Here is a 13,110-nt window from a genome sequence, read left to right on the forward strand (position 1 = left end):
TACAGTTGTAATTATTTTTCTGAATGACACCTGGCATGAGGGATGACCCTTATAATCACAGCCTTTCTACATCTACATGTAATCACATCCCTCATGTTCTGCTACAGCCTTCCAAGGGCTTCAGTAGAAATAGAAGTAGGGAGCATTCAGCAGGAACTTTGGAGCTCTGCTTATCAGCTCCATAGGAATACTGAGCCCATGATTTTCATGTCTGCAACACTTTCCTTCTCTGTCTCACCCTCTCAACTGTTAAACATCTTTTTTTCTGTAGCTGCTCTTCCCCCAAGGCTTTAATGTTTACACAGCTTTTTCCATGGCTTTGCTTTGTAAGGACACAGCCCCAATTAAAGCTCTGATTCTGCAATATTCATGGAAAAAAATAACACGAGTTCAAAAATTTCTTTTGAAGAGGCTGATTGCTGTTAACCAGCCAACAAGTTAGTTTGTATATTGCTGATTCTTGTTTTCATCTCTCAGTTTGATTTCATCACTGTAACAATGAGGTTAGCCATATAAAACTTTTCAAATGAGCAATTTCTGGGGAATAAATATTTATTAAATTGCTGGTTTCGAGCACTGGAATCTGAAATATTTTTTTAAACTAATCAAAATAATTCGAGTGATAAATGCATTCTGGGGACCATAAGGATGGAGGGCTCTAATCAAAGCTGTTGAAACAGCAGGGCTCTGATATACTGCATTGTAAAGGGGTGGGAAAGAGGGTCCTGGAATCTCACTTAAATCTTCACCTGTGGGAAGGAACCTTTGTAATAAACAGCAGCTCATCTGTCTGCAGCAAGGCAGAAAAAGGTCAACGCAACGGCTGTTAGGCCTTTAATATTTTAATTTAGGCAATTATCAAGGGACCACATGTAGAACCTCTTGTCTAGAGAATCCACATGAGGGCATGATGATGACTTTATTATCTAAATGACATGAAAAGATACCCTAGCAGGTGTATTCACATTCTTCAGTAAGAAACATTGTCTGACTAGTTCTAAGGACATTATATTTATTTTAAGAAGAAATTAACATATTCACATGTTTGTATTCATATATTTATATTTACATATTTACATTTTTTTATACTTATTCACATGTAAAGGCAGCATTACTTCTGTACCACTAATAGATTCTTACCTGAATGTGCTTTATCTGTGCTTAACTGGGCTCCCCACTACTCACATCAGGTACATTTAACATTAGCTACTGATGAGAAGGTAGTTCAGACATGTCATGATTACAGAAAAAACATGCAGTGTACTTCTCAGCTTCCTTTCTTCCAGTGGCTAAACCATCCTTTCTCGCAGAATGGCTGTCCATGTATAAAGTCAATGTACATGTTCTCACATTTAAATCAGAAAGAATTAATTTACCTACTCAGTTCCAGAGAAATCCTCTGCCCTTGACTTTTTTTTTTAATACTCAATAAATACATAGATAAGACAAGATATGCCATACATACTCCACACATACTTGAATTGTACTGTGACTTTTATCTCTGAAGCAGCACCTATAAAGTGATTGTACACAAGCATTCTGGAGTGCTTTACATATGCATAGGTAAGTATTAACACATATATGTCATCTTTTGACAAAGAAAAAACATATGAAAGGTGCATAATTCAGACCCACAATAAGCAGGTTAGTCAGACCCTAAAGTTAACTAAGACTTCTGAGGCTATCAACTATATGCTCTGCCTGGCTCTATGTTTCTGTTCATACATAACACATGTACATGACCACTACAAAATTCACTTTTTCTCTAACTACAGTCTCTTGAAAAGGCTACCGTGAATACAGACTACTTAAACTACTGCATAACATCCTTTAAAAAAATCTGGAGTCCTCTATGGAAGTTAATTTTTATAAAATAAACTCAAGATGACCAGAAAAATGACAGCAAAAAGAAATACATTTATACTGTCTTAAATTCTCCCTGTGGTGCTTACATTTGCAGAGCCTGGTAACAGTAGGTGATTTTATAAACTATATGGTGTGACAGAATTTAATGAATATTGGATGAACAAGAAACCCTAATTCAACAGCTACTCACTATAATGTGCTGAACTTGATAAATAATAGCAATATTTATTAGACCTCCAGCATTTGCTTCTGTTTAATATAGTTCCTTTCTTTTACTCACTATTTAAGATATTTAGCAAAAGCAAGGGTTAAAGGTCCTGTGTAGCCTAGAGCTCATTCATATTACAGCCCTAACACTTTATTGCTGTTGTATTATCCTCATGTGTTATTACATTAGGACAACAGCAAAATGAATAAAAAATGCTTGAGTGGGGGGGCCTGGGGGAAGCACAATCTGTATCTCAGTCCTGCAATGAACTCTTAATGCATCAAATTCCACTTAGGAACACAAACAGATTCTAGTATTTCTCAATTCTTTGCTATATCTGAGTCTAAGAATTTTCTTTTCCTGGTAGGAGTCATTAAAATACCAAACTGCTGCTCACACTAACAGAGAGCAATGCTGGAGCTCTCCAGATACAGCAGAACACGTTGTGTAGGAGCACCAAACATCAAAGCTCACTACCATACATAAGGGGCTGGCTTGTAGTTACCTGTCTTCAGCTTCATTATCAAAGACAAAAGAAATACTTGGCATTTATGAGCACCATGTTCTAAGGAAATTAGAAACTACATGACACAAAAACAGCCATCATATTCTTCTCTATGGCTAAGCAAAACATGGCTCTCACACAGCCATTCTCACCAGTTCCACCAGCATGGGCAGCTGACACACAGGCATGGTAGGCAATCAGAGCTAACTTGAGACACAGAAGACATGAACTGCAAATACATTTGGCAATAACACACAAGCTGAACTTGCTGTAACACACTACAAGTCTCTGCTAATTTTTCTTAAGACAAATTGTTGACAACTCTAAAATCTAAAATGCAGAAAACAAACACTATGGCACAATGGGCCTGTAAAGCTGTACCTTTTTAGCCACATTAATTTTGTTCTTAGCAGCATGACATTCTCAGGAGAGAAATTAGTTTCATGCTAGCAGAAATATGTGTATTAAGACACCAAATCATGAGTATCTACATAAAAATAGTTCTTCTATTTTTTAATATGACAGTGGAAGTAAACAGGAAGGGAAAGCCTAGAGACTCCATATGAGCTCCTCAACCCAATGCTCTGAAGCCTCCAGTGTAATTAAAATCCCTTTCTTTGGTACCACGATGGACTACATGAAGCAATCAGGCGTCTCCCACCCTTCATTTTCAATTCACCTCTCCCCCTAAGCACAACTCCCAGCCCACCCCATCTACCTGACAAGTGACAGCCCAATCTGATTAAATGCTTGCAAGGGAGGGGACTCATGGGCCTCCATGACAGGCCAAAAGTGATCACCATGGAGATACATAATTACAGCTGTCAACGCGTCTACTGTCCTGCTGGCATCAATTTGATTGCTCCCAGCAATAATGATAGACAAAGCTTAGTGTGCACTCTCCTACACCCAATCACTTTATCTATTCCGTGGTCCATTTAGCTGACATGCAACATTCACACAAGCAAATAACAGCAGTAAGCAGAACATTTAAGGCATTTTAATTGTTTTTTCTTTGTATGGATGGCTCACAAGCGCAAATGTTATTACATAAAACTCCTGCTGCAGCATTAATTGAAGAAAGATTTGGTGGGACAAAGACTGTAGGGGGTATAGTTTGTCCATTATCACTTGTACTTTCAACAGGTCTCACGTTTGGAAAATTGCAAATTGCAAAAACTTGCAAGGGCAAAATGTTTGACATCGTGTTAGCTATTACAACATGGTGAAAACTTCTAACAACCACTGGAGTACTCATTATAAATTCTTATTAAATACACTCTTTGTTTCATTAAAAAGAAGTTTAGATACATCCAGTGATACCTTTTTCCCTCATCTCTTCTTTAAGAGCACATAATGCCTTTTAGATCTTCACAGTTTTTTTTCTCCTTTCAGGCTTTGAACACAGCATGAAGCCTTAAAGACCAGAAAGGGTCAGGTCCCTTTGGAAAGTACACGAGCAAAAACAATTTAAAAAGCGAAATAAATCATATATCCAATAACAACTCCACATTTAAGATTCCTCCTGTAATCTCTCAGTATTTTCCGTGCAAGCAATCAGACTGAATAATTGTATTCACAGATGGTACATTCTCATCATTGCACTGACACAGTGTCACTGATGTATATGTGCACTTATAATTTAAGACTACCTTGATTTTAGAGAAAGGCAGCTCTTTACACTCAGCAGAAAACACTGTTTTCTAAACACCTATTCTATATGGTTAGGCTGTATCCTGAAACACGTAATAAGTCCTGTAAGAAACTCCTCTTTAAAGTCTATAAAGCTAAACAAAAAGTGCTGGCAGTTTCCCACCAATGTCCCCAGTTCTCTATGTTTAAAGAGCTGACTCAACAGTTTACTGTCATTTTTAATGACCACAAGTACATTTACTAAAGCTGTGTTTGAAAAACTTAAGCTGAGAGTTACAGAATAAACTATTTCAGCATGTATTGGGTTCCTGTTATACCCAATCTGAACATTTTTAACTCAGTTTGGAACTGTTCACTTTTAAGCAGTTTTTCAGGTTGCACAAATCAGTACTGCCATGTCCTGTCCCCACTCTGGCAAAAAGCTGGAAAAAAGGCTTGGTTTACAAAGCTGCTGAGTATTTACAGTCTTTATATAAGAGACACTCAGCACCTACAAAAACCAGAACAGAGTTACTTACACTTGGCACATGCAATGGTTCCTGATACTGAGACAGTTTACCAATGGATGGCAGGCCAAAAGATTTGTAGGGGTCCTGGAAAAAAATTCAACATGAGAAAGCATTAAGCTTTTGCAGATGTGGAGCAGATAATGTTTAAAAGCTTTAAGTATAACAGAAACTGCTACTGGAATGACTCTTTTTTTGCCGAGAATTACTGGTGTCGAAGAACATTTTTTCATCTATCTGCCCCCACAACTCCAAATAAAGAAATGGAAGCATATAAAATCTCTTGCATCAGTCAAAAAAAAAAAAGGAAATAAGTATTCTGCACCCAGTTATAATATACCAAAATAAAATATACAAATGACATTTTCATTAGCTAGACTTCGAAGAAGGATGAGAAAGTATTCAGGAGGCCAGGCTTGAAAAGGGAGTACAAGAAAAGATTTTCAGAGATAAAAAGGGCACTTAGAATTTCAATTATCTTAAGTCAAACCATGTTTATGCCACTGGAAACCTACATTAAGGTACATAAAGCACCACCGATACAAACTTAATAGGAAAACAAATAAATATATGGCCTACAGAATAACCTAATTCATGGCAAAGTAGTTGGATTCATTACTTATAAATGTCAGGGTATTTAAGCTAAAAAAAAAAAGCCTAAGTATCAGTTACTCCAGTGTAAAGCCTACTAAAATCCAGAACACTTTCCATGCCAGTCACAGGGCAAATATTTATTCTTTATCAAAATAGTCTGTACAACTTTGAATCAGAGTAGAGCAATTTGGAGGTTATGTGAATGTCATGAAAGAAAAAAAAAAAATCAAATAAGATGGTCTAGGTAACAAAAGTCTCAACAGTTAAGCAAGGGAAAAAAATGTCTCAAGGTGCTGAATTAGTTTTGAAATGCAGAGTTACCTAAAATGTTCCTGAAAGTAAATGAAGGAAGATAAGCATTATTTTCCAGCCCCCATCCCTGAAAGCGTTCAAGGCCAGGCGCCAATGGGGCTCTGAGCAACCCAGTCTAGTGGAAGGTGTCCCTGCCCATGGCAGGAGGGTTGGGACTAGATGATCTTCAAGGTCCCCCCCAACCCAAACCACTCTGTGACTCAATGATTTTTTTTCTTTACTCAACAATTTTTCATTTTCATGTATCAAAAGTGACACCAAAAAGACATTACATCAAAATGTCTTGAAGGTGCTTGAAAATGGGATTTAAATATTCATAAGCTTCTTTAAGGTAAGATAGAGACTCACCTCATAATTATAGTTATTGTTTTGGAATGTGCTTTGAAAGTTTATCCTATAACCTGTGGTTTCAGAAAATGTGTAACTTGGTTTTTAAATGACCTTTTCAAAAGTTTTATTATAAAAACAAAAATTCTGTAAGACATTGTATTTCAACTGTCTTTTAAAGTCAACAAGTTCCAACTACACATTTCAGAAACTTGGAAAGAGTAGTTAACTCTGGTAAATAATTACAGCATCATTAAGGGAGCTGAGCATGCAGGTTTATTTCTAATGATATTTGCTTATCTCTCTTTTACCATCTTTTACTTTCAATTTTCAGGAAAAGTCCATGTTGAAACACAGACCATATTTTTAATTAAAAAATAAGAACCTGACAATTCTACAAAACCTCATTAACCATTCATGTTACATGCTCTAAATCATGACTTTCATATGATATTCCTTGATTTCACCTTGGCATCTATCCACACCTGGGTTTTATTACGCCACAATTGAACCACCTACCCCCTCCTCCCCATTACCACTCATTTACCTCAGCATAAACTCGACATTCAACCGCCCAGCCGTTGATGGGAATATCAGCCTGTTTGTGCCTGAGAGGGTAACCCTTAGCAACACGGATCATTTCTTGGACTAAGTCCAGGCCGGTAATGCATTCTGTGACGGGATGTTCAACCTGCAAGGTCAACAACTGTCAGTCAGTAGGTAACAAAAAGCAACCAATAAAAAAAAGCACCTCTCTGTAAACAAACACAGATAAACAAGAAATTTGACCTGCAAAAGAACAGAGAAAGACTATGTTTCTATTTTGGTCTTTTTCCACAAAAAAACCCTACTTCAACTACAGCAACTGCTGTCTTTGCATGGAGAACACAAAAAAATAATTAGCAGATTACAATAACCCAGAGCAGCAAACAAAAGGAAAACTAGAGAGGTGACCTGGGAGGATTTGGGGGTTTGTAGGGATTTTTTGTTTGGCTGGGGGCTTTTTTCCACTTATTTTACAATTTCAAATGCATCCAGTGACAAGGAGTTAATTTTTCTTTGTTTGGAAGCTTTTCCCATTCAATTCTGTTTTCAAGAGACTCACTGTGGCCATAACTATATTTTAACTGAAAATCTCCAAGTAGCTGATAATCAACCCATTCTGCTACACTTAACATGGCACGTACAGGAGCCGCTACCAATTTTCCACAGAACCGGCGTAGCCTATATCTCACCCATTCGCCTTCTTTCACTAACCTGTCCTGACAAGCAACCAGATTAGCGTAATCTTGCATCAGCGCAGTGTAGCAGAAATGAGCAGATGGGATCCTTCAATTTTTTTTCCCCCTCCCCAGACTTATCTGTTTAGTGCTTAGCATGCACAATAGCTGGGCTGGACCAGCAGAGAGGCTCTGCGCGCTCAGCAAATTGCCGCTAACGGCTTTGGAAGACGCTGCCCTGGGAATTGCCGTCGCTCGCGCTCACGCGGGATGTGCGTACAAGCATGCACACATGGGCGCGCACATGCACGTGCAGACACACTTCTGCCTTCAAATGGGCAGAGAAACGAGCACGTTGATTAACTTCAAAAAGCCTTTAACTAGGCATAGGACAGTAAAAAGCAGCCAAGGTGCCTCCTCTGATCACCACCACATTGATCAAGTAAAAGGTAAGCATTCTAAAAGCACGTTCTTCCCACAGAAACAGCGATACCACCTTCCATACAGAAACCACGACAGAACTGCCATTTTTGTTATAAAATGTTTTTGCTCCAAGGGGAAAAATACCTCAAGAAAATGAACTTTCCAACTCTTTAGCGTGTGATGTCATGCTATGTACCTTTTCTGACACAGGAAAAGGTCACTGACCAAACCACTTGTCTTTCTTCCTGCAAGTATAAAGTATTAAGGAAAATATTCTGTCATTATAACAACATTGTGGCTAACCAGAACAAGTAGATGCTTTGGTCTTTAAGAAAAAAAGCTTTGTAAAAATAAACAGATGGCATCCATAATTAGCCCTGTGTGTGCTGTGAGTTTGTTTAGAGTTTCAACAACATTTTAAGACGTTTTGACATAATTTTAATGACAAATCATCACTGAAACAAGCACCTATTCTTTGAAGGACAAAAGTGACACTGAAATGGGAATCTGATTACACAGTTTAAGGATGTACCTTTGGGATTCAATCTTGATTCTACCTAACACATGATAGTCTCCAGCATGTCAAGCTTAATAACAGTATTTTGAGAATCTATGAAACATCTCAGTGTCTATCCTGCAGTGTTAAATTGAAGCAATTCAATTTCTATTACGAATTGAAGTTTCTATTAAAACTCCCTAAGTTTTAATAGAAAGTTACTTATCACACATTCATATTTGGACAACAGAACTTATTTTCCTACTTTGGAATTTAAGTTTTAAAAGATTACCTCTGAGCTGGGAACACGTTTGGAATTTTAACATTCCAGATAATTAAAATACTTTTTTCTTTTTCCAAAGACATTTGCATTATTTAGTTATACTGCCATTTTTCTTGGATAGCAATTGGCATTCCAGATTCAATAGCTTCATTGTTGTTTTCAGTTTTATTGTTGATGATCAAAATAAGATGGAATGTCTCTGAAAAGAAAAATATTTTTGTTGTTTGCTTCTTAAGACTCACAAACATTTATTTAATCCATTCTTCAATACAGATCTTTGACTTGGTCAATATTTTCTTCTGTTTCTTCAAAATACTCCCTTTGTGTCTCCACACAAAACAGCATTCAGAAAATATGTATAGGAAAAAATGTTGAGGGTTTATTTTTTGGGATGGGGAGAAGTCCTACTTTATTTTAGGACTCTGCTTCGACTACTACTATTTAGGCATAACATAGACAATTCCAATCACAGCATTAATTTAGGGTACCAAATACATTTTAATGTATTTTCATATTCATTAAGACCATCAGATGAAGTATGGTAGCAAAGAATTTAATCTTGAAATCTCTACAAAAACTACAACTAATAATTTTCTAATGTAATTGTATCTGTTGTAAAATCACTCTTAAAAGCTCTACTTCAATCACTGTCCTCTTTTCCACTTTTTATTTCAGGTGCTGTCTTTATTCTGCCTGCCTGTTCTATTTTGTTCTATTCATTTTATGCTATATCCCCTCTGCATCAACAGCCTTTACTTGCCAGCACATGGAGACTAAGTCAAGTACTAAATTTTTGACAAGATGAATGGAAGTTTGCTCATAAATGCAGCTGAATCTCACTCAACTGATCAACTCCCTTAGCTTTAGGCCATACTCAGTTTTGCAGTTAACTGATCCAAGATGTTGCCAGTGAACCCCAGCCATTAAAAAGCCAGTGTTGGTATGGTTATACAATAGTAGTTACATTCACACATTATTGCTCTCTTCAACTCAAAGGGCAAAACCAGACATGTCTGCAGCAAGCAATCTACAGATCATAGCTGTATCAAGGCAGCTGTACCTTACATCTACAGATGCAATCTACAGATCATAGCTGTATCAAGGCAGCTGTACCTTATTCTCAACAGGACAGGCAGAAAAAATTGATCAGCATAAACTCTCAATTAGTTAAGAGAGGAACCAAAGGTGTGCCAAATGGAACACCTTTACTATCAGTTCCTTTACTTACACCAAGTCTGCTCATAAACAGTTGATAACAAGTCATCATTTCAATGGATTTAAGAACGATATATACCACCTCTAAAAAGTCTTAAGTCTCTGTAAGATGCCATTTATATTCTGGCTTTCAAGTCCACAAAGTCCTGCTATAACCAGCAATAACTATACAGTGAAGGGAAAGTGTTTTCCCTTCATACTGGATCTACTGCTCTTAAGACATACCACAGCAACCAGATTTCCCATGAGCATTGCAAGTGCTTTTGCTTCACTAACCTCTTCCCATTTATACAGCAAGAGAAACTAGTAGCAAAGCCTGTCAGAAAATAATAATTACGTCCAGTTTATAGATGGTAACGTAGGGATATAAAAGTTGGGAACCTACCAACATCACAGGCCAGTTAGCATCCATCACCAGAACAGTACGGAAAGGCTCCTAATTCTCCTCCTGTTCTGTGACTGGTTTTAAAGTTTTACCATAGTGGGGTTCATCCACAGCTACAAAAACAGTCATGCAGTTTTTATGAAAGGTAGGAGCTAAGAATTAAACTCGTGATGACTGTCCCCCTTATAATCAGGGGAATAATTCTGGGACACATTTTTCTCAAGACTATCAAGGTACTCAGATCTAACAGCAAACACTTCTGGACACTCTGCTCTTGTCCCTGTGTGTTTAAGGCATCAAGTTACTCACACACCAGTTGGAACATTCAAGCACACCACATCAGCCAAGAAAATCTAAATTTCAGTAGACTTAAAACTATAGCCTATGTCACCCCTACTACTATAAGTCCCTAGTTGGTGTCATATACCCCTTTACATTCAGATAAATAATCTCAAAACTAACTTTCAACATACACCTCAGTTTCCAGGAAACATGATTCACCTGGAGTCCCACAGGCTTTGCTGCTGCAGCCAAATCCAGTATCAATTGACCCAAACTCACCAACTTACAGATGCTTCTTAACTCCCTGTATTTCAGTATATGGTTTCTATTTTGGAGAACTGAGCAGCAACAGAAATGCACACATGTTCTGCTCTTCAGGCATGCAAGCTTCCTGACTACTATGAGCAGGAGCACACTGGGGTCACATCTTTCTGCAAAACAGTTCACATGTACGTGGGGTTTGGGAGCACACAGCAAAAAAACAGCTTTTCATAAAGACTACTGGAAAACAGACAATAGTTGGACTAATGTACAGGATGAATGGAAAGCAGGAATATATAACTGGGTAACTACAGGCATCCTATGCAAAAACACTTGCTGTTTGTTTCTGACTAATCAGTATACAATCGAAGAACTGATGGCAATCAGTACTACAAAAAATTCCATCTGCTAAGATGCTCAGGTAGACTTCTTTTATTGTTTCCCAAGTAGGATGTAGAAATAAAAACAAATGCACAGACATTCAGTACAAATTTATTTTTTAATGGATAGGAAGTTATATTCCAATAATCATTGACACAGTTCTCAATTATATTCTGCAAGGATTTGTTTCTCCATTGTATAGGACAGACACATCTTATGTGGCCTATGAATTCTGAATCTTTTCTGTGTTTTAGACAGAGAGCATGCACTTTAGGTCAAAAGTCAATTAGCTCACCATTTCAACATAACTTTGTCAATTAACATCCTGCACTTTAAAAAAAAATTCTCAAAAATCAGTAATTCTACACAGTTTTCTTTCCACTAAATGGAAAGAAATGTAAGAAAATAAAGAAACTAATATCCACAAAACCAATAATTTCTTTCCTAAAGATGTAATTCCTGCTTTTACTGTATTTACCTGCAGCATTAAAGCTTTCACAGAACACTTCATTCAAGATGGCTCTGGTCACACTGCAGCTATTCTTTGGTTTACTTTACATCAAATTCACCAAAGCAAAGAAACTAATGTACCCTTTGAAGAATGACCTTTTGTTTCTCTACTTATTAAGTAGTATCCTCTTTCTCTACTTTTTTTTAATAGTATTTTATGAGAGTTACATGGGAATGTCGTCTCTAAGATATCACTCCATGCCTTGGCAGCACTGTTAATGGCATCTTTCAGATTCAATGACTTACACAAACAATGTTGTTCTCTTCTGTCAACAACAATTAGCAATGCTTTTCTCTAGTTCTTTTGGGAAGCCTGAAAAGCAGACAACCACTAGATACATAATGGAAGTTGCATTAGGAGGCAAGAATGTGGCAAAAATCTGGTTAACTGTTGTCGGCTGACCCTCTTGTGCAAAGAAGTGTTGTTTGGCAGTAAAATCACCTTTTCTTTCAGTTCTAAAAATGGCCATGAACAGCTGGTATAAACTGTGTGCAGAATGGATTCTGGTGGGCTTAGCAGATTGGTAATGGGATAAGAGACCTTTCACCTTTAGGTCAGTAGTTCAAATTTAGCCCAGGTTAGCAGCAATTGAAAGTCTTTACCATCTGACACTATTTGTTAGACTATTCAAAATGACTGAAGCAAAGTGTTGTCACAGTAAAACAAGATTCCACTACTAAGAAATATGAAGTCTCAGCAAACAGCAGAAACAGTAGCTTGAGACTTTGAAATCCCACTGTTCTGACTTCACATAAATCTACTCTAACTCCTGACAGCCTGTTTCTCTGCTCCCATACTCCTGCCCACCTATCACCAGTCATCCTCCAGGCAGCTCTGCACAACCAAGACAGGAAGATCACAACTTGCCATCCCGTGGCTCTGCTGTAGATACCAAAAGTCGCCACCTCTCTGTGGCTTTAGGTGGCAATCTGGACTCAGCTCATCACTTTGCTATTTGTATTTTGTTGTTACTGCTCCATGTAGCAGCTGCCATATTTTCCAGCACTAATATCCTTCACTAAGCAAACATGTAGCAGGTGCCAACTCCTGATGAGAAACAGTAGAGATGCCATTGAAAGGCGGTTAGAACCAGTTCATAAGCAGTGGAGCTCCAAACCATCTGCAACAGGATTTCTATCTACTTTTAGACATTTCCCTACCAAAATTTTTATAGTTTCATGGGTGGACAAACATGAGAAGGAAAGACATGTTGCATGTAAAAATTCTTCCCATGTTTTACACTAGTCATAGCCAGTTTTGCAAAAAGACAAATCTCTGGAATATATAATTTTCCAAAGGTCAGTAAAATCTGATAACAATCCAGAAAGTGATAAACAAAAGTCTTAGCACTGGGTAATGTTTTATAGGTCTGTGAAAGTTACTTACTTTCACTTTATGCCTTAGAGTCAAGTTACTTTATAAACATTTACATAAAATACCCTTGTGACAACTGTAAACTAAAAACATAGGTATGCCATTTGCTCTTAGCAAATCTCTCACAAACACATCAAATTATACTACAAAATTAATTTTTATTTCCTAAAAAGTTGTGACAAAAATACTCAAAATGACACATGAAGAGAAAACCCACTGCTAGTGAAATCACCATATTTCTCAACTCCAGTCTACACATGTTATCTTTTCAATTACATTAAGCAAATTTATTCACATTTTGAGGAGGA

At 37.3% G+C, this 13,110-nt stretch overlaps 1 protein-coding gene across 2 annotated transcripts in view; it reads right to left on the reverse strand.

Moving 5' to 3' along the window:
* The window catches only part of PCCA (propionyl-CoA carboxylase subunit alpha), a 262,979-nt gene that overhangs the window by 149,031 nt on the left and 100,838 nt on the right, over positions 1–13,110 (reverse strand). For both annotated transcript variants that reach the window (XM_039730386.1, XM_039730385.1), the window contains exons 12-13: positions 6,519–6,662; positions 4,751–4,825 (exon numbers count right to left, since the gene is read on the reverse strand). In XM_039730386.1, coding sequence (XP_039586320.1) covers positions 4,751–4,825; positions 6,519–6,662 — 219 coding nt within the window. The remainder of the gene's footprint in view (positions 1–4,750; positions 4,826–6,518; positions 6,663–13,110) is intronic.

This window comes from Passer montanus, unplaced genomic scaffold, assembly GCF_014805655.1.
Source record: "Passer montanus isolate IOZ18808 unplaced genomic scaffold, ASM1480565v1 scaffold72, whole genome shotgun sequence".
In the NCBI taxonomy this organism is placed as follows: domain Eukaryota; kingdom Metazoa; phylum Chordata; class Aves; order Passeriformes; family Passeridae; genus Passer; species Passer montanus.